The following is a 20,920-nucleotide window of genomic DNA, read 5'->3' as shown; positions in this document are numbered from 1 at the left end:
GGTAGAGGTAAGGTGATGTATAAGAATTAGGTACCTAACCTAAATTGCCTTCCCAAGTACGGACGGGGATCCAGCTACTTCGAGGCGCTGCAATTCACCACCTACTGTTGGCCCGTAACCGCGGTAGGCCGCGCTATAGGTAGGTACGATACCCGAGCCCGCCCGACGGGGCCTCCTACTCTCCCCCTAAGGACACCCGGCCCCTCGTTTCGACGTCGGCTCCGTAACCTGCCCCAACCGCTGGAGGCGCCTATCCTACCCAAGAGGCAGAGGACAACCCGGTTTTGTGATGGGACGACATAGGGGTCGCCGCACACTCGCACACATCCGAACACACACATACACACACACACACACAGAGAGAGAGAGGGAGAGAGAGAGAGAGATACACACAAACGCCGGTAGCGCTGCCACCGAAAACCCCGCAATATAAAGCAGAAGCACCCCGCGGTGATCGCATCCTTACCCTTCCTTCGTGTCCCCAGCTCCACCCCGACTTGCCAACGCCAGAATTGGTTATTTATCGAAGCAGATCACCATCGCCTACCCTCTCTCTCTGGAGAACCGTCGCGGGATCCGATACGCGAGTAGCGCCGACCAGTTTCGTGCGTGCTGAAGAAAACAACACATTATTTGCAATCAAGAACGTGGGGGGTGTCCTCGTACCATCCAACATGCCTCGTGTAAGTCATATGGAGCCTTACACACCATGCCGTCTACTCACCACTAGCAAAACCACGCTGCTGTTGTTGCTGTTGCTGCTGCTACTTCGTGATGCGTTCGTTTGTGCTTAACGCGTCCTTCTCGGATTCACAGGCCAAGTATATCCTGCTCGACTGCGACAACACCCTCTGCCTCTCGGAGCGGCTCGCCTTCGAGGCCTGCACCGACCTGACCAACGAGGTGCTGGCCAAGTGGGGCAGGCCGGAGCGGTACACGGTCGAGCAGCTGCTCGACGACTTCGTCGGCCACAATTTCCGCGGCATGCTCGTCGGCCTGCAGAAGAAGCACGGCTTCTCCATGACGCCCGGCGAGGTGGACGCGTACGTCGACCGCGAGCTCGGCGCCGTCACGGCCAAGCTGAGCGAGAAGTGCCAGCCCTGCCCCGGCGCGCCCGAGCAGCTCGCCGCGCTGAAGCAGGCCGGCTACCCCCTGTCCGTCGTGAGCACCTCGGCCAAGCCCCGCGTCGTCGCCAGCCTGAAGAAGGTCGGCATCGACCACTACTTCCCCGACGAGCACGTCTACAGCGCCGCCACCAGCCTCAGCCCCCCCTCGAGCAAGCCCGACCCGGCCATCTACAACCACGCCTGCCGGCAGCTGGGCGTCGCGAACGGCGAGTGCGTCGCCGTCGAGGACAGCAAGAGCGGCGCCACCGCCGCCATGCGCGCCGGCATCCCGCTGATCGGGTACGTCGGCGTCTACGGCATCGAGGACGGTAAGGAGAAGATGGAGCAGATGGCCAAGCTGCTCACCGAGCAGTGCAACGCCAAGGTCATCATGTACGACTGGAAGGAGTTTCCGGAGTGCTTGAAGAAGGTCGAAGCCCTGCTGTAGAGAGAGAAGGGAGGGGAAACAGAAGAAGAAAAAAAAAGGTCCCCCCTTTCCCCTACGCAGCGCGTCAGGTCCGATCGGTCGATCGATCGATCGTAGAAGGGGGAGCCGTCGCTTTCGTTCAACGTGAATAGTATAGATAGTCCCGCGGTGATAGGTATTTATTTCGGGGTTTAAAAGGACTCGCGCACCTGCGATGCGCGATATTTCCCTCCCGCCGCCACGACGCGAAGGATTTACTACCTACAAAATTGAAAAATAACCGTACATAGACCGGGTGCGCTTCGCTCCCAAGAAAAAGATCGTGCTTTGTTTCTCGCCCGTGACTTACCTATAATTCGCATCGTAGTGGAGAGAGCAGAGCAGAGGAGAGTAGAAGACAAGAGAAGACAAGAGAAGGAATGGCTGGTGGGGGACGGGGGGTTGGTGTCTAAGCCACCGGCGTGCTAGTTGTCCCGTCTCTCGAAGCTATTCGGAATCACCGTGCTGTGGCCTCTGATGATACGACGAGGTAGACATCAATGAGGCCCGCGCGTCGCAAACCAGGGCGCCGCACCTCGAAGCTGGCTCCGCCTGCGCATCGCGTCTCCAGCATTTTGTACTCCGCCATCCGGAGCTTCCCCCCCCCCGCCGATCCCAGAGCACGTAGATACCGTTACTAGGGGTGGCGGCAGTGCTTCCTCAATTGTCTTAATTCTTTTTACGTACGTGCTAGCACACACGAATGCTGTGGAGGCGAGAAACCCGCTTGCTTGCAAACGGGCCGGTTGCGTGGCGATCGACGGGTTGGAGAAGCAGGGCGGGCTGGACGAAGAGCAGGCGAGTAGATAGTGGCCGTCTAGGAGGGGTTTCTGCAATACGGACACCCATCCGATGCGCTCATCTTTCATAAGGCTCAGTGCCGGATTTTATTTCGCTGCTTAGACGTTCCCGCCCGTCCACCAGGAGGGAGTGCCAGTATGTGGCGGTGGTTTTCCCCTTCGTTCTATGCTCTAGCTACCTACGTGTGTAAGACATCGATCACGCATCGTGTTGAGTAGAGCAGACTAAAATTTTTTTTTTTCGCTTAGGAGTGGCGTTGCGGTACCTCCCCCGCGCGCACAAGTCCGAAGGTAGCGGGCGCGTCATCGCCGCCGCCGTCGCCGCCGACGGGTTCTGGCATAGCTAAGGGCGGGAGGATGATGACGATGACGTCGACGAGGCTATGCACGTAGACACGAGTGGGTACTAGTAGGCGGTATGCCTTGGAAGAGAGCCGGTGGACCGGGGGAGGGTCGTGAACAGACACAGGTAGACAAGACAGGCCATGCGTGGAGGTGGCGGTGGCCAACAAAAATGCCCGGAGGCCGAGGCCGTCTGGCGCCCTGTGAATGGCCTCGATCCGATCCACCTTCCCGCGCACGGCGTCTTCGACCAGAAACCCCCCCCAAAGAAATACGGAGCGCGAATGAGGTCACAATTCTGTCTGGAGATGGCCACATGGCCCTGCTGGACACGGCAGGGTGGGCTCAGCAGAGGCGTCAGCCTGGAACAGATCGGGACGACTGCCGACACGGGCACCTCGTATTCTCCTGTCTTGCTGCCTCTCGGATGCTTGTTCGTGTCTCTGTCCTCTCTGTTTCTCTTTTACATACCTGCCTACGCATATAGGTAGGTGTGTATGGGCATGTCTGGATGTATGGATGAGTGTAGTGTGGTATGGACCGCAGCGTACATAACACGATGTCAATCCCTGTCCCTCCTCCTTCTCCTCCAGCGTCCTCGACTCGAGACGGATGCCGATGCTGCTGTTGCTCTCTGTCTGTTGTGGCACGCACACTGTATGTACGTTGCTGTACGAGGTAGAGTAGAACGCGGTGCGACATGATGGCGCTCCCTGTTTAAAAGTGATGAGAAAAGTGATGAGAGAAAGTGACCAACCGGAGTCAGGCGAATTCATCACACACATCCACCGCCACCACCACCATCACTACTGCTATCCTCCTTTTATTACCTATTTATTTTTTAGGGGAGAAGGGGGAGAAGGGGGGTTGAATTGGTTAGTTGGTTGGCGAACCCCATCCCTTGATGCCGCCTCCTTTATTTTATTTTTTTTCTTATTTTTTTCTTCTCCCGTAATTGTTCCATACAACCGCCTCCATCGCGCTCTCTCTGCTAGCGAGCAAACTAGCCGCCGACGGCTCTCGATAGACAGGGGCATGGAGAAACGCACCAGATTAGCCGCTACATGGTAGCTAGCACCACGAAGCTGAACCCAGCCGAAATCCGAAGCTGGAAATACTGTGTACATACCCGCCTGCCTACCAACCTACTAATACTCAGTACACTCGGACCTCTTTGCGGCTTTCGTGCTTGGTCTTCAAGATTGTCGCCTGACTCGCGATTATGATTATCTGACTGACTCGAATGAAAAGGAATAGAGGAGAGGGGGGGGAGAGAAAAACCATCTCTGCTACGTGAGTCTCACACGCGCGTGTTATTAACTGCCTATGTATCTGCCTGAAGCGGCTCGGCTGAGCAATGCATGGGAAATGAGAACAGTACCGCCGAGTCCTGAATCTATGTATAATAGCATCCATCAAGCCTCCACACTCAGCGCGCCGACGACGGGGAATCGTAGTAGGCCTTCGCCGACCTCTCCCCTTCTATCCCCTTTTCTCGTCTTCCTCCTCCTCTCGGCACATCGTTGGAAAAGGCAGTGGTGTGCGAAAAAAAAAGAAAAAGGGAAAAAGGAGAAAAAAAAGGAAAAATTCCGCGGGGAGGCAAAGCGTATACGTATTCAGATATAGGTAATATCTATGTTATTTATGTAAGTACATGTTCTTCGCCTGTGCCTGTGGGTGGTGTAGGAGGAGGAGGGAGGAATGGGACTATGCCATGCAACATACCTATTGCAACATATCGGCCCCGTCTAGCTATGTATAGACACACACTCATTGGCGTCGGGTGGTCAACATACCACAGCGCTACGTCTATATTCTTTTATTTTTGTCCTCGCTCGTCTTCACACTCCCGCCTCTGTACTATAGGTACGGTGTATGGATGGATGGGATAGGTGTAGACATACCTATAACAACATAGGTACCGAGACAGAGAAACAGACGGGGAGAGAGAGAGAGAAAGGGAAAAAAAAAAAGAAAGAAGAAAGAGAGTGCTGACTAAGATCCACCCCTGAATGCTCAAGACCACCACCCCTACTACACACATTTGCTACTGCAGATATCGTGTATGTAGATGCAGACGCCCTGTATGGATGTGTGTAGACCAAGCCGCCTCTTGTCTTGAAGGCGACCCACTTGGGGGAGAAAACAGGCGAGCAGAAGTTGGATACCCTCAGGCCACCGCGGATCCACCATCAGCTGGCTTCAGGTCTCCCTCCGATCTAGTAGTACCTACCTATGTAGGCGCACGTAGTAATAATAGCGAGCATGAATGATCGCATGGACGTAGGAATTGGCAGTTCTGGATAGATGGATCGGTGGATGGACGTAGGTACCTACATGGGGAGAATTCTCCGTCCCCTTCGCTTATGAGCGGGGCGGCGCTCCTCCCTCTTAGCTTTTCATCTTCGACTCTCCCGTCCTCTGGGTTATCTGCGGATTCACCACCGTGTGCGTTGTGATGACGGCCCACGGTGATAATAGTGATGATATACCTTATGGAAGGTTAGAAACCCCTTTCTCCCCCCGCCTCTCTCTCTCTCTCTATATACACACATATCGCTCTCGAGATATCTACATGTATATACCCGCCTACATAGAATACACATCTCTGAATATACCGCATTTCCTGCGACGCTGGCCTCCTTCTGGATCTGGGAGCGCGAGCAAGGAAGTGCAAGTAAGCATGTGTGTATCAGTAGGAGGCATGATGTACTGTGTATTGTAGGTACACACATGTAGAGTAGCAGGGCGTAATTTTCCTCGCCTCTCTCTCCTCTCTTTGGTGCCGATGTTCCCGCCTGCAAGTTGGACTTGTGCCCAGCCCCGGCTCGGCCAACCACGGTCAGGGTCACGCTCGACGGCGATTGGGTGGCCGCCTAGGCGATCATGCATTGGCAACGCGACGGCGACGACACGAAATTTGGACAACCTTCACTACGAGACGGGGGGGCCTCCTCGAGACATCCTGGCACACAACACACGCACACACACGTCTCCCATGCCCTGCCCTGGCCGACCCAATCGAGCGACGATGATCCCTAGCCGCAAACAGGCTTCCCCAGGACGCTAGGGAGAGACCCCGTCTCGCTTTCATTTCTTACTAAAATAAATAACAAGATCACCCAGGGTCCAGTTGTTTATGGATCTCTTCCTCTTTTTTTCCTTCCCTCCTCTTCTCTTCTTCCCTACCCAACTCGTGTCTTAAAAGACCTCGTCGCTCGCTCGTCCCATAGGTTGTCCCTTGCCTAGCCAGCCTCGCTCTCGCTCGTTCTTGTTCGTTCCCATATATATATACGTATATATATTACCACTATAGCCTAGTTAATATCTAATTGCTCTCCTCGCGAAGCCATACACCGACAGACCGATAAACAGCCAGCCAGCCAGACCACCTCCCCCCTTCAAGATGCGTTTCACCTCCATCATCGCTGCCGGCCTCTTCGCCGTCGCCGTCAAGGCCCAGACCGATGTTGTGACCACGGGAGCTGACCCTACCACGGCAGCCGAAGTCACCACTACTGGAGCCGGCACCGACACCGAGGTCATCGCGACCACTGCCCCCGGCACCAGCACCGAAGCTGCTGTCCCGACCACCGGGACCGCTGTTCCTGAGGCACCCACGACCACCGGCAGCGTTAGCTCTCCGCAGGACCCCGCCCAGGCCGCCATCCTCGCGTGCCTCGAAGCCTGTAAGTAGCAGCCCCTCTAGTCTACCTTACACCCCTATCGAGCTGTGAACTAATGCTCGCGTTCAGGCAATGTGAGCGATGTCAATTGCAAGGCCAGCTGTATCGCCGTGCCCAGCCCCAACAACCAGAACGTGAACGCGACCACGGACTGCGTCGCCAACTGCCCCCAGGGCAACGGCACTGCCGCCGACAACCTTGAGTACGCCAACTGCGTCAGCGGCTGCATCGGTCGCTTCTTCTTCACCACCACCGGCACCCCCAACCTTCAGACCACCGGCACCCTCGTTCCCAGCGTGACGCAGATCCAGACCACCATCACCTCTGACGGCTCGACCTTCGTTACCTCCTTCTCCTCCACCGTACCCCCCTCGGGATCGCCGTCCGACGACGCCCAGTCCGAGGCCCCCAGCTCCACCTCCCTCGGCGCCGCTGACACGCGCTTCGGTCCCGTGGGCTCCGGCATCGGCTTCTTGTCCTTCTTGGCTGCTATCTTGGCTCTGTAGATTGCTACCGTTTTCTCTTGAGCAAAGAAAGACACCAACCGCCTTTAGGTGAAGTGTAGATGTCGAGACGAGTGTGGACGACGTGGATGATAATGCGATGGGGTTATCGATAGGAGGTGCGGTGGGGCATAAAGCGTTGGATGGGCTTGTGCATACTAGGCGCAACGAAAAATGAAGACAATGTATATCTATCGAGGGAAAAGCTTCAAGTAATATCTGGGCCACCACCGCCTATGTATGATTTAATAAGTAGCCGTGGATAGGGATGATGTGAATTATCGCCGAATCCGATCCGCGGTACCCTAAACGATCGATCTACTTGCAGCCGTGCTATTGCCCCGTAGTGTACCGTCACCGAGTAACCGGCAAAGTGCGAGAGCTTCAAGCTTACGTATGCGCCGTCTTCGAGGACTTGTTGCCGTTGACATTGTGCTGTAGTTTTTACCGCGTAGTATCGCTGTGGTGATTCATCCCTTCACTAACGTAGGTAGGGAACATGTCTCGCGCCCGGGAGTCCAGTCTAGAAGTTGGTGTACTTCCATCTGGTTATTTCGTCCCGCCTGGTAGGGCCGCCGCCTGTTCTCACTGCTAGTCATGCGTGCCTCGTACTAAGTCAATATGGTAAATCAAGAACTATTAGAGAAGAGGAAGGGGGGGGAAGAGGCCAGTGGTAGGGACATGTCAAACTCGTTTCAGCGAGCGGGCAGGAGGCTTCATTACCCAGCACCTCTCTCCTAAGCACGGCGGAAGAATTGAGGACTGAAGGCGCGAGAGTACCGAATCAGCTTAGATATGTAAGTTGTTTATCTAAACAAGCTGCTGGCCAGACCCGCGGCACGCGCTCCGTACAAATCAGCGCTCATCTTTTTTCCCCGTCTATTCAATGCGAAGGGAACGGTGAGTGCTGATTGCTCTGCCTCAAAGCGCCTATCGGGAGCCCAGACCTATATTTTCTAGAAACCGTTTAGTTGCGCGATGTAGGCACGACTACGGGGACGTCACTCAACCACGGCAGGTTGAGTCTCTTCATTTCTACTGCTAACTGGAAGAGATAGTCGAGACTTTGGTTACGTTAGGGACCAACCGACTCGCATCAAAATAGTGGGTGGAGGCGGGACTCTTGTTACCTCTCACACATGGTCTTGGCTTTGTGGACGTTGTCGCCCCAGACATAGACGCCGTGCCTACGGACCAGGACTGCGTAGGTATCCGGGTACTGATCCATAGCCTCCTCGAGAAACTCGGTCAGGTCTTCCTCGTGAGCCGTGTTCTCGATGACCGGAATGCGCAGGGTGTCGTGATAGCCCAAGTTGCCCTGCTTCTGGAAGCCTTTGCCGAAACCCTTGATCTGTTCGATGTTGTTGATCTCGAACAGCTTGTCCTTGCCGGGGCCGTGGGCCTCGAGGAGCAGGGTCACCAACACGGCCCACTGCGAGTGGGTGTGGATGCAGCAGCCGGCCCCGCGTCGGGTGAAGGCGGCGAGGAACAGCGGCGTACATTGCGACGGCCTGCCGGAAGGCGGGGAGCGCAAGTAGACGCGGTTCTTGAGGTCGGTCTGCTTGGATAGCGCGAGGACGTAGATGTCCGAGTGTTTCATGAGCTCCTTCTGCACGCCAGACGGCGCGATGTACACCAAGTCACTGGCACGGCGGACGAGTGAGACAACGAGCTTGCCCCCGTTTGCATCATCAGGGTGGCAGAGGGGGGAGGGCGGCGAAGACAGGCAGGCAGATGGCATGCGAGAAGAGCGAGAGCGCAACAACGTGCGCACCACGTCGTACGCAGGCACTCGAGACCCAACAACTTCGGCTGGATAGAAAGGGAACAGGAACGGATCTTACAAGTTGCGAATAGAACACCCTCCTCCCGTGCCAGTAACCCAACCCAAGGTCCAGAACTTAGCACAGAGGGACGGGATGAGGTTGGCGGGGTGGTCGGGGTCATCGGACGTTATGTAGTGATCGTCGCTCATTTTCCCGTCCTGTTCTTCTTTTCCCGGCTTTCCTGTTACATCGAACTGGGTGGTTGGCAACGCGGCAATAGGCCGAGATGAGGCCAGACTGGCTTCTTCGTCGGAGAGGAGGAGGAGGAGGGTTGAAGAGGAGCGGGAAAAGGCAGAGCAGAGAGAGAGAAGAAAAAAGGCGCCATAGTAGCTAACGGCGGGGAGTTGACCTGTGGAACTACAGCCCAGCACTAGTAGCACAGCTAACGTCAGTACAGCTCCCGGTTGTCCAATCCTGTCTAAGGTACCTACCTTAGGTGTCTTAGGTACCTCTTAACCTTACCCTGGGCCACTGCATCTCAGTGGGCACGTGTACACCGTTGTGTACGTTGGGTAGGTACCTAGGAGGTAGGTAGGTACCTCCTAGGGTGTCTAAGGACAAGCCTAAGAGGATTGCCGAAACTTGAGGCTAAAGCCAACCTTGAAGCCAGGCCGCAAGAGGTATACAGGTACATGGCGCTACGCGCAGTTACTTGTTACGGCGCATGGAGCCCAATGGAAGCTCCCCTCTCCTTCCGTTCCCCACTGGCCGCAGCACGGGATTAGGTACCTCCTATAAATAGGTACCTCTTAGGGTCAGATACCTAGGTACCTATAATATAGGTAGGTTAGCAGGCAGAGAAGTACCTATATAATGAGGCATTCCGGCAGTACCAAGTGCCTTAGGTGCCTACCTAGGTACCTAGGTAGGGTACCTGTAAATCCACCTATTAGCGAGGGGCGCATAACCATGTGCTGACAATCGGCAACGGCCTACCTGGGTAGGTACCTACCTAATCGGTATCAAAGTGAGCCGTTGCTGGTTTGATGTACTTATGAGTAAAGGCACATCCCGGTTACTTACCTGTAGGGGGTACGTAACCCGAGGCTATGAGGTCAGGTACCTTAACGAAGCAGGTTTATGCATCGCTATGCCAACAATGCTCTCTCTCCTCTCCTTACATGGTTAACCCGTTTTATGTTCTCGCGCTTGCTATTATGCAGCTGCTTATAGTTAATGCGAACCCTTCTCGTCCGTTGCGCGAGACGGAGTATACTTACGTATAGTGTTATAAGTAGGTGTAGCTGTAGGCGCAGCGAAAGAGATGTGAGATAGAAGAATGTCTGGGGCATGCCATTGAAGAGGTTTCCATAGCGCCATTGGTAGATCATTTATGTATCTATAGGGGCCTGACCTACCCCTCCTTTGTTGGGACGGATACCGGCTATGTGTACTATTACCTAGGTAGCAGATTGCACTTAATGAAGTGTCCTCTTTGTTACGAGCAGCAGCGGTGCAAGGAGGTAACTTCTAGGTCGATACTTGGACTTAAGTTTACCCTAGGTGAAGCAAGTAACGGAGGAGGTATATTAGAGGCTGGGCGTATCGAGGTAGGTACCTACCTAGAGAAGTCCTTTCTCACCTCTCTCATCCCCCCGCACTCTGAAGTACCCAGGTACTTACCCGACCCAAAGCTTCCAGCCAATCAAAGGACGGAACAACCTCCCTGAAAAAGGTACGTACCATCTTTAGGCCACGTTTGCTTGGAGGACTTCCGCCAATAATTAAAAAGTTCACGACGAGCAGCTATGCCAGTTCTTCTCTGGACCATCTTTTTTTCCCTCTCCTCTACCTTCGTCAGTTGAGCTCTGGGAGTTCTCTCACAGCACCATCTCTCACGCACTCTTTCTATCTCTCTCTCTGTCCCTGGACTGTTGTTGCGGAAGATAGACAGACGAGACCACAGCAACGACAGCTACCACTGGGGAACCTGCATTGCGAGTCCTCCGCCATGAAGTTGAACTCTGCTATTGCTGCGGCCCTTCTGGCTACCGGCGTCTACGCCGATGATGCCCAGAAGGCTGAGAGCGCTGCCGAGTCCTCCTCAACTGTCCCTGCCGAACTGCCTACCTTCACCGTAAGTAGTCAATACCCTCTTCCCAGGCAGGATTGATATGGTCCTCTCTCACCCGTTGTGTTGTGTGGCCTCCGTTGTACCTGTTATCGCATCTGGTGCTTGACTAACTAACGTTGTCTGTTCCAGCCTACCACTCTAAAGGCGCCTTTCCTAGAGCAGTTCACCGATGGTTGGGAGTCTCGGTGGAAGCCTTCGCATGCTAAGAAGGACATGAAGGGCTCTTCCAAGGAGGAGGAGGAATGGGCCTACATCGGCGAGTGGTCCGTTGAGGAGCCGTACAAGTACAAGGGCATCGAGGGTGACAAGGGCCTTGTGGTCAAGAACCCCGCCGCCCACCACGCCATCTCTGCCAAGTTCCCCAAGAAGATTGACCCCAAGGGCAAGAACCTGGTTGTCCAGTATGAAGTCAAGCTCCAGAGTAAGTCAACCAGTCCAGATCTCGCGAGTGGCTGCATCGCGTGCTGACAGTCTCCCCTTCTTTTTCAGAGGGACTCGAGTGTGGTGGTGCATACCTGAAGCTCCTCCGAGACACCAAGGCTCTCCACCAGGATGAGTTCAGCAATACAACTCCTTACGTCATCATGTTCGGCCCCGACAAGTGTGGTGCCACCAACAAGGTTCACTTTATCTTTAACCATAAGAACCCGAAGACTGGCGAGTATGAGGAGAAGCACCTGCTTGCGGCCCCCCAGGCCAGCATCCAGAAGACCACCGAGCTGTACACCTTGATTGTTCAGACCAACAACACCTTCACTATCAAGAGGGGTGGCGAGACCGTTCGGGAGGGCAGCCTCTTTGAGCAGTTCTCCCCGGCTGTCAACCCTGAAAAGGAGATTGATGACCCCGATGACAAGAAGCCCGAGGACTGGGTTGACGACGCCCGTATTCCCGACCCGGAAGCCAAGAAGCCCGAGGACTGGGACGAGGACGCGCCTTTCGAGATTGTTGACGAGGAGGCCACCAAGCCTGAGGATTGGCTCGAGGACGAGCCCCTCACCGTTCCCGATCCCGAAGCTCAGAAGCCCGAGGATTGGGATGACGAAGAGGATGGCGACTGGATTCCTCCTACCGTCCCTAACCCCAAGTGCGCTGATGCCTCAGGATGCGGTCCCTGGTCGAAGCCGACGAAGAAGAACCCCGACTACAAGGGCAAGTGGACCGCACCTTACATCGACAACCCGGCCTACAAGGGCGCTTGGGCTCCTCGCAAGATCAAGAACCCCAAGTACTTCGAGGACAAGAACCCCGCCAACTTTGAGCCCATCGGTGCGGTAGGTGAAATCAGCGTTATCATCTTACTTCCCATCACGCGCGTAACTAACTCTCGTTGATGTAGATCGGCTTTGAGATCTGGACCATGCAGAATGACATCCTCTTCGACAACATCTACATTGGCCACTCTATCGAGGATGCCGAGAAGCTGGCCCAGGAGACTTTCTTCAAAAAGTCACCGGTTGAAAAGGCTCTCGAGGAAGCCGAGAAGCCGAAGGTGGAGGATAAGCCCAAGTCTCCCTCGGATCTCAAGTTCCTCGACGACCCCGTCCTCTACGTCAAGGAGAAGCTCGACCTGTTCCTGACCATTGCTGCGAAGGATCCTGTCCAAGCTATCAAATTTGTCCCTGAGGTTCCGACTGCCGCTGGTGGCCTACTGGCCCTCGTCATTGCTCTTGTTGGCATCTTCACCCTTGGCGGCAGCGCGCCAGCGCCTGCCAAGAAGGCTGCTGCCGACGCCAAAGAGAAGGCCAAGGACACCAAGGAGAAAGCCGCTGAGGCTGTCACTACTGGCACCGACAATACCAAGTCCGAGGCCACCAAGCGTGCTACCAGGAGCCAATCGTAAAAAGGGAATATTGGGCGAAAATGGAGAGAGGTACGAAAAAGGGAGGACAGGGATATGTTGGCCGCCCTCGCTCTAGCCTGGTGAGGATTGGCCTAGGGCACGGAGTCATGCTTATATTATTGTACGGTGTGCTTTCTTTTGCAACTCCAGTCTCTGCATGGCGTCGGTGTATTTATACGACTCAAATGAAAAAAAAAAAGTGCAACCAAATACGCTTCCAGACCCCATAGGTTGATATATCAAGGTGTAGACGTGTAGTCTCTCAGTCTGCTGGGGGGGTGACATTTTAAGTGCCAGCCAGTCCCGGCTTGGATCCATATCAGTATATTTAGACAAGCGTAGTGACGGAGGAGTAAGCAAATGAGAGGTGTCAGAAAAGGGAGGTTGGCTTAGGATTAGAGCCACGAAACGAAGAGAGGGTTTATAGTGAGGGCTAACGCGCCTTTGCATCTTGAGAGTTGAGGGAGATATGAGAGCAGTGTTAATCAAATAAGAGTTCGCTACGAGCAACTCATCTCCTGGATGCCTTCCGCAAAGCATCCTCACCACGCGTCATGGCGGGACGGTGTCTAGGTAGGGAGGTAGGTAAGTAGCAGACGCACCACCACACGGCCACCATGGGCTACAATACCGCATCAGAGGCCACCGTCCCGAGAGCCGCATCGCCTCCTGCCTGCCTGCCTCCCTGGCGAATCATGGAGGGAGGGAGGGAGGCGGGCTGAGAAGGAAAAAGGAGTCAGGTTTCCTGAGGGAAAGGTTGGCAAAGAAACCCTGCGGCTCGCAAGGCTATTGTTGGGCAAGGTCAAAGAGGAACCTGGTTGTCGCCTACACTCGCGCGCACGAGCTGGCGACTTGCTTAGCCACCTGCAACAGCTAGCTAGCAGCGTAGGGAAGCCTGCTGGCCCGGTCCTGGGCCGTGGCTTTGTTTAGGGGGGGAGGGAGGGAGACGCCCCTAGGGGGCCGAACAATGAACGTGTTTTCTGCTAGGAGGCGGCATGTTTCTGAACAACGGCATTCTCTAGAGCTGTCGTGGGATGATTTGCTTCTTGGGACACAAAGAATCTACGTCCTATGTTGCTCGCGCATTTATCAAGGGGCGGTAGCCAGCCGGACGCAGCTATGCATCCCCCCGAGACAGACAGACAGTCCCGACAGAGCCCGATAGCCAGATACAGACAGACAGAAAGGCAGACAGCAGCCCCCGTTTGGACGTAGAGCTTCCCTCCAGACTTTGCCAGGAAGGGATTCCCAGCTAAGGCGACGAGGAGCGAAGAAGCGCGAAGAGAAGGGGGAAAAGGGCTGCCGTGGGCGCCAGTATCTGGACCGAGAGATTGTAAGCACCCGGCTCTCGTAGCTGCACGCCCAGCATGTGCTTTGAGCTTCATCGCGAATTCAGCTGCGGCCACGTCTCGACGGAGCTCACCAACTGCCCCACGCACAACAAACAGCAGAGCTCGGCTAAGGGCATATTCGGCGCGCTCCTGCGGGGGGACTTGAAACACAAGAAGGACTGCGGCCGCGTCGTCCGCCACTACATGGAGCTGAAGCCGCTCTGCCACGAGTGCACCGTGGGGGCCGAGACCTTCGTGGCCAGGTACGTGGGCAACGGGGCGCTCAAGATACAGCGGCCGGTCGTGGAGGAGGACTTCCGACGGCCCTTCGAGAAGCACCGCGAGAGGCGCAGGCGGGAGGCCCAGAGGCCGCTCGAAAAGTCCGAGAGGGAGAGGCATGTCCGACACGGTAAGGGAGACAAGGATCGCACGATAGCCGACGCCAACCCCAACGTCTGGATACCGGATCTGTACGAGAACCCGCAGAGGCTAGCGAGAAAAGAAGCCTCCAGTCGGGCCGCGGAGGCGGCGCCGCCGGTAAGCCCGCCGCGGCTGCACAAGTCGTCTTCTACCCACCAACACCCCTCGCGTAAAGCCAGCAGGAAAGAGAAAGAGGCTAGCCAGGTACATGAGAAGCCCCCGAAGAGCCACGAGCATAATAGGAACCACGAGCATAGTAGGCGCCACGGCTCCCAGAGGAGAGCACCGGCCTCTGGCAACTCGCAGCCCCAGAGGAAGCCGGCCGAGCCAGCGCCAGCGCATCGCCGTCCGGGGTATGGAGGTGTCTCCGGCGACAGGCCGCCCACGCCGCCTGTTGAAGAGCCGCCGCGCTTACCGCCGCAGACTACCCAGCACAAGTCGCGGCCGAGGCCGCCGCCCTCGCCCTCGGCGTCGCAGCCGGCAGCGGCGACAGCCGGCGAGCAATCGGATCCGCGGTGCGCGCCGGGGTATACGGTGCCGCTGCCCGAGTACCAGGTATATCTCAACGCTCTGGCCTTTGCCAGGGAACACTCAGAGCGGAACGCCGGGAAGGCGCCGGAGACGCCCAGGGTGCCGGAGACGCCCCGGCCGCCGGCGACGAGCGGTCACCGTCGCAAAGAGAAGCCGGGCAGGATGAATCTGCAGGGTCTGAGCAAAGCCTTGAGGATCAACCCGCCAAGTCCGGGGTCGGATATTAGTTTCGTCTGTCAGACTTCGAAGAAACTGTCATCGATGAAGGACGAGCACCGGCCTGACGACAGGTGAGGAGTGACACGTGTTCAACCCGCGCCACACCCGGAGTTTCATTCCCGGTAAGCTATACATCTATCTTATGTCTCGGCTCGTACTTTGATGAACACGCAAGCGTACATAGGATTGTCGAATCGTTTAGGATATGGTATACATCTATCATAGGTGGGTAGTTGGGCCAGCTTTCGGGCGAGGTTTAGGTCAACTGAACGGAGAAGGTAAATACTGCTGATGCTAAAATCTAAACAATACAGAAAATGGGTTCCGTCGTACCGCCCCTCCCTCGTTCGCATGGTATGTGAGAAGAAGAGTGTCGATTCAGGGGGTTTGATAGGGGGAGGGTCGAAGTCTTTGAAATGTCATCACTTAGCTTCTTATACATAGTCTTGACAGGGGTCCTCTAGGGTGATCGCTACGGAGATATTCCGCCGTCGAGCACTAGCCAGGCGTGTTAATCCGGAGTATCGTCTCCTGAAGGCCACAGGTAAGCGGCGAAGGCCGGGGTTGTTATAACACGAGCGCGCTTCTCGTTAACCAGTATATACAACGCGATACACGAATACTAGTAAAATTAGTTGCCCTCTCCTTTCCATGCCGAGAACACTGACCGTCAGACGTCCGGCCATTGTCTATCCTTTCATTGGGCCTTCCCGCTCTTTGGGGCGCCGTTGGATTTGCGTTGTTTGAATTTAGCTATCTCAACTTGGATGGCCTTCCCGACGCGGTCCCGGAGCTCCCGCCTGTAACCGAACTTGAACAACAGCTCCAGCCAGACGAAGAGGGGCGCCAGGAAAACGGCTTGAACGAGGTTATCTAGCAAGGCAGGTGCCCGACGCTCAAAGACTCCGTGGCCCACAAACTGAAGCAGCCAACATATCACGTGCACGGCAATGGCCACTTGGTTCGTCAGGACGGGGCTTTCGGATAGGGCGGTGTTCGTGATGGCGGCGGCACCCAGACATATCAGGGCCAAGATGGTTCCCGCGACGGGCTCGAGGAGGACGTATAAGCCGCCCCAAGTAAGCGCAGACAATGTGCCCAGGTTAAGGTCGAGATGGTCTATCGTCAGCGCCTTGGGTAACGGGATGACGGTTCCGGTATTTGCAGCCTGTCATAAGACGGTTATTACGAGTACCACGAATGGCCGGGCGACGGCGGAAGCTGCAAAAAAAGGGCCAAGGGACCATTGGCCGTTGATGGACTCGACGTACTATAGCGAAGCCGGAGAACAAGATCAAGGGGACGCACACCATGTGGATGGCGACATTGACCGAATTGTGGTGGTAGGCGCCATACTACGAATGTTCGGTCAGTCGAGGGTTGCCGCTACGGATGACAGACATCGTAGAAGGCTTACAAAGGTAAGCTGCCTTTCGAGGTTGAGTACCATGATGATAGAAGGCGGAGGAGAGGAGTGGAGGAGTATGAGGGACGGGGAAGAGGCGGAAGACGAGGAGAAGGAGGAGGAAGCCCAGTACCGGAGGGGCAGCTAATCAATGGAGTGGTACCTCGCGTAGTCCGTCGGGGGCGTAGATCGTGAAGAGTACGTTTCGCAGCCGAGGGCGAAGTCAAGATCGAAGCCGAGGTCAAGGTGGAGAGAGGAGGTTCAGGTTGAGGTTGGCGTTCCCAGTCTGGGGGAGGATGAGAAATGGCATAGAAAACGGAGGTGGTCTGTAGCTGACAGGCCATCGCAAACAGATTGAACCTATGCATGTGGATGACATATGCATATACCCAAGGTACGTGATAGGTAGGGTACGTGCCGCTAGGCTGTATATTACGTAGGCCCTACTATAATATACCACCACCAGACACAGTAGGTGTATACAGTATAAATCGAAACAATTATGTAAATAAATTATATATATAAATATATATATTAAACATGAAATTTAGTAAAAAATATTAATTAAAATAATTTTATATAAAATATGTATATATAATTCTATGCTAAGTATTAACCTATTTAAGGTATAGTATACTTAGCATTTAAGTATTATATATACTCAGTACCTAGCCTACACTACCAGCTTTAGGTATCTTTACACGCGTATTGTTTTAGCTTAGTACACGCTTCCCTTATCTCATGTAAGTACCTGCGCAGCCCAAAATTAGTAGCGGTACATCGAGTTAACCAGTGTCAACGCTAAAGGGGCCGGCCCGTCTTATTATGTAAAGGTCGATGAACTCCGTTAGTTACTTGGTAAATACCCAGTCCCGAGTCTCTGCCTTGTCTTTCTCAGCCTCCCCCATCCCATCCTTTGACACCTTCCATCATCTCGACGCTGTCGCATCCGCCATCGCAGCATCGCTCCGAGGCTGGCGTCGCCTTGTGTTTCGGCCTCCTTCATTCGTTTCTATCCGGTTTCCTCGCCTCTCACCCTCCCTAATACGCCCTCTCTCGATGCGGGCGTGCCACCCTCGTCCCTCCAGCATCTAGACGCGCCCAGTTGACCGAGATATCACCACCTCTTTTCGTCTTGCCTGCTAGTCGGCCCTGCCACGACTTGCTGCGGCTTCTTCCATCCCCAAATCGCCCAGCAGTACTTCGGCCTCCCATATTCCTCGGCCATACACCAACAGAAAAGAGAAGGAAGAGGACGGGCCGGGCAGTCTTGATCTATCTTTGACAACTGCATACCACGTGTTTACTGATAATAAGACTCGCAACCAGAGAGCAACGGTCGAAAGAGAGCAAGGGAGAGAGAGAGAGTCGGTACGCGAAACAACACGCCGCCTACCGCACGCTGCATCCACCCTCGGCCGAGGCTTACCATCCCTCTCATCCCCTCTCGCCTCGATTCCCGGCCGTTAGTGAGAGCAGCGAAAGAAAAGAAAATCCCTAGCCCGGAGTGTAAGATTGCAAGATGTTCTTCCTCTACAACCTCCAGCGAAGGGTCACCCTTCACCCTTCCTACTTCGGCAAGAACATGCACGAGCTGGTCACGAGCAGGCTTCTGCAGGACGTCGAGGGTACTTGCACCGGCAGCTACTACATAATCTCCATCATGGACACCTTCGACATCTCTGAGGGGCGGATTCTGCCGGGAAGCGGCCTCGCCGAGTTCACCGTCGGATATCGCGCTGTCGTCTGGAGACCCTTCAAGGGTGAAACTGTAGGTCCCTCCTTTTCCCCAGTCGTACGTGCTTCCGCCCGGTGCTAAACAGGGTAAGATGGACGCCATTGTTGTCTCTGTAAATCAGCATGGCTTCTTTGCTGAGGCCGGCCCACTCCGTATCTTTGTGTCGACGCATGTGAGTATCCATCCTACAAACTCAAGGTCCCTCCCCCCTATGCAATATGAGCTTACGGACTCCCCCCCTGCTTCAAGTTGATCCCGCAAGAGGTCAAGTATGATCCGAATGCGACGCCTCCCCAATTCACCAACAACGAAGATACTACCATCGAGGTCGGTACGCAGGTTCGTATCAAGATAGTGGGGACGCGAGCCGAAGTGGGTGAGCTGTGGGCAATCGGTAGCATCAAGGAGGACTATCTCGGGTATTGCCCTCCTTGCTCGTCGATTGTGCCACCCATGCTAATCGCGCCCACTCTATAGAACTCTACAACAATAAGCCGAATCGGCATGTTCGGATAGCACTACTCTCCTCTCCGCTTAGTAGTCCTCGCGCGCGTTGTAGAGCAGCAGGGTGTACGCTGGCGAGGAGTATGCTACCCAGACCCCTGATGGATATGCTGTCTGCACACTTGCCCATGAGCAACTGATGCAGACAGCCGCTGCTGGCCCTTTGTCGGCACCCCTATCCTTGTATCAGGGTAAGAAGCGAAAGTGCTTCGGTTGTCTAAACTTGGAGTATTCCGTCGGGCATCAACGGTTATCGTTCATCGCAACCGGCCTCCGTGCCGCCCGAACTCCTCACACTCATACGCACGTGTATATATGCGTCTCCATGTGGCCATCGCCCTGCAGGAAATCCTCTGCCAGACCGATGAGGCGGCTATCCACGGGGGAACTGACTTAAGTTGTGTGAACACTCAGTCCACGCGGATCCCTAAGAGTATAGGCGTCTCTATTACCAGTGTAGTAATCCCCTGGTACTCGTATCGTTCTATTCCCAGTTATAAGGGCTGTTAAACGAGTGGTCAGCCTAATTAATTTACGAGGCAATGAATATACCTACGTACTGGGCTCCGGGTGGTCCAGCTGTTTTGGTTTTCTCTTCACTGCTGTAACTATCGCATGGTGCCTGCGGCCGTACTCCTAGAGTATTTCCTTCTCTATGATGCGACGACCTGGCGTGGATACCGACCGGGGAGATGGGCGTAGAGGCTGTAGCTAATACGCAGCTGACCTTCACGACTAAGGCAAGTCTCAGGATTAGTCGCCGAGCAAACGGGCCTGTGCAGACCGCGAGGACAAGACAGGATTTCTTGCGCATCACTGAGACAGGCGCGGGGGGGTCGGCACTCTAGAGCAGTCGTTGGTCGCTAATCAGTCTCGTCCTCGCCTCCAGCATTGCCCTCCGTGATGTCTCCAAAGTCTCGAGAGAGCCAACAAGCCACGCAAGGTGGTCAGCAACCCAGGAGGGGAACCCCTCAAAGGCGATCAGTCTTCTACGCGCGCGAGCACACACGCATACGCATGTGCATACGCACAGAGGACGACACAGGATGACCAACCTCTTATACCAAAGGTGCGGCTCCTTACGTGGGACGCAAGGCGACCTCACCCCGCCCAGCAAGTTCACTCCAACGCAAAGGTTGTGCCGTACCTCGCCTCTCTATCCAGGGGAGCCCCTTGGGGCGTACCCCGTACGGCGGGATACCATTAGCCCGCCCTGGACAGCTAGTCTTACTTGATGCGATGGTGAACAAGGGCTACCGTGCCGGCGACCCGTCTCGTCCGCGACCTGTCTTGTCGGTTTGCTCTGTTGCCGTCGCGTTGCGGCTAGTTGGTACCCTATAGTTACAGCACTGGAGGTCGGCAACGTATATAGCTCTCTTCGGGCTCACCCAGCTTTGGGGTTTTCTTCTTCTGCAACTTCTTTCAGGCGGCCCTCCGTGGGAAGAGAGAGCTGCGGATAGCCTGTCTGTCTGCGCACAGTCCGAGCCAATGATAGGCTGGCGTAGTTCCCCGTCGTTACATCGGCGAACGCATTACGAGATTGGCCTTGCCCAGGAATCGAGATAGCGCGGATTATAGGCATCGAGATCTCGAGTTGGAAAAAAGGAGAGACTAGGGAGTATATGCCGCTCCAATCAGGCGGGGACACATTTCCGCCGAGTATGGCCACAGCAAGAGCTCGGGGTAGCATTTAGAGCTGTGTGCGAGGTTCCGGAGAGGGTGCGTATATTGTTAGTCGAGACTTGCTCAACAGCTAGGCTGCATAAGCGCGATGATGAATCATTACTAGGTCTGTTCTCCAAGACGAGGATACTACTCGCGCGCTCGGGGGTATATGTGACGGCTAGACCAGTGCTGTAGTGCTGTATAGAACTGCTGAGGCAGCGATGGAGAAAAGAGCCGTATAGCCACGGTTGAATAGAAGACGTTCTGGGCTCGTATCGCCCTCTATCGCATTGGCCAACGTCGATGAGGGTTTCCGCTGGTTGGTTACCGAGGGGCCGGATCATTACGTCTACTTATCGACCAGCTGGGGTGTATACATAACACCTATACCGTACAGATACAGGTCCTTCCGACGGGTGCATGCGCCGCGGCAGAGCAGCCTTTATAATTATATACCGATA

At 55.1% G+C, this 20,920-nt stretch overlaps 7 protein-coding genes across 7 annotated transcripts; 5 read left to right on the top strand and 2 right to left on the bottom strand.

Moving 5' to 3' along the window:
• The first annotated feature begins 489 nt into the window (after nucleotides 1-489).
• Nucleotides 490-1,812, top strand: GGS23DRAFT_404523 (phosphoglycolate phosphatase). The gene is made up of 2 exons (XM_051513610.1): nucleotides 490-683; nucleotides 817-1,812. The coding sequence occupies exons 1-2, from the start codon at nucleotides 675-677 to the stop codon at nucleotides 1,552-1,554; spliced, it is 747 nt and encodes a 248-aa protein (XP_051373721.1). The 5' UTR covers nucleotides 490-674; the 3' UTR covers nucleotides 1,555-1,812.
• Nucleotides 1,813-6,120: 4,308 nt separating this feature from the next.
• On the top strand, nucleotides 6,121-6,906 carry GGS23DRAFT_594569 (uncharacterized protein; the record flags this gene model as incomplete). The annotated part of the gene is made up of 2 exons (XM_051518188.1): nucleotides 6,121-6,403; nucleotides 6,470-6,906. The coding sequence occupies 2 exons, from the start codon at nucleotides 6,121-6,123 to the stop codon at nucleotides 6,904-6,906; spliced, it is 720 nt and encodes a 239-aa protein (XP_051373720.1).
• A 740-nt stretch (nucleotides 6,907-7,646) lies between these two features.
• On the bottom strand, nucleotides 7,647-9,192 carry GGS23DRAFT_404468 (Methylthioribulose-1-phosphate dehydratase). The gene is made up of 4 exons (XM_051513609.1): nucleotides 9,161-9,192; nucleotides 8,748-9,099; nucleotides 8,034-8,546; nucleotides 7,647-7,967 (listed from the first exon to the last, which is right to left on the bottom strand). Exons 2-4 carry the CDS (start codon nucleotides 8,876-8,878, stop codon nucleotides 7,871-7,873), a joined length of 741 nt encoding a protein of 246 aa, XP_051373719.1. The 5' UTR covers nucleotides 8,879-9,099; nucleotides 9,161-9,192; the 3' UTR covers nucleotides 7,647-7,870.
• Nucleotides 9,193-10,680: 1,488 nt separating this feature from the next.
• Nucleotides 10,681-12,646, top strand: GGS23DRAFT_603697 (calreticulin precursor; the record flags this gene model as incomplete). Its single annotated transcript, XM_051519502.1, has 4 exons — nucleotides 10,681-10,806; nucleotides 10,933-11,224; nucleotides 11,293-12,077; nucleotides 12,143-12,646. 4 exons carry the CDS (start codon nucleotides 10,681-10,683, stop codon nucleotides 12,644-12,646), a joined length of 1,707 nt encoding a protein of 568 aa, XP_051373718.1.
• A 1,266-nt stretch (nucleotides 12,647-13,912) lies between these two features.
• On the top strand, nucleotides 13,913-15,660 carry GGS23DRAFT_404264 (uncharacterized protein). Its single transcript, XM_051513608.1, has one exon. It carries the CDS (start codon nucleotides 14,014-14,016, stop codon nucleotides 15,220-15,222), a length of 1,209 nt encoding a protein of 402 aa, XP_051373717.1. The 5' UTR covers nucleotides 13,913-14,013; the 3' UTR covers nucleotides 15,223-15,660.
• Nucleotides 15,661-15,844: 184 nt separating this feature from the next.
• GGS23DRAFT_594565 (DUF962-domain-containing protein) lies at nucleotides 15,845-16,597 on the bottom strand (the record flags this gene model as incomplete). The annotated part of the gene is made up of 3 exons (XM_051518187.1): nucleotides 15,845-16,315; nucleotides 16,419-16,502; nucleotides 16,565-16,597. 3 exons carry the CDS (start codon nucleotides 16,595-16,597, stop codon nucleotides 15,845-15,847), a joined length of 588 nt encoding a protein of 195 aa, XP_051373716.1.
• A 1,477-nt stretch (nucleotides 16,598-18,074) lies between these two features.
• GGS23DRAFT_594564 (RNA polymerase Rpb7-like domain-containing protein) lies at nucleotides 18,075-18,783 on the top strand (the record flags this gene model as incomplete). The annotated part of the gene is made up of 4 exons (XM_051518186.1): nucleotides 18,075-18,323; nucleotides 18,382-18,462; nucleotides 18,540-18,709; nucleotides 18,768-18,783. 4 exons carry the CDS (start codon nucleotides 18,075-18,077, stop codon nucleotides 18,781-18,783), a joined length of 516 nt encoding a protein of 171 aa, XP_051373715.1.
• Nucleotides 18,784-20,920: the final 2,137 nt, after the last annotated feature.

Source organism: Durotheca rogersii (assembly GCF_024521655.1).
Source record: "Durotheca rogersii strain YMJ 92031201 chromosome Unknown GGS23scaffold_5, whole genome shotgun sequence".
Lineage (NCBI taxonomy): Eukaryota > Fungi > Ascomycota > Sordariomycetes > Xylariales > Xylariaceae > Durotheca > Durotheca rogersii.
This window is presented reverse-complemented; position numbering and strand designations above follow the sequence as displayed.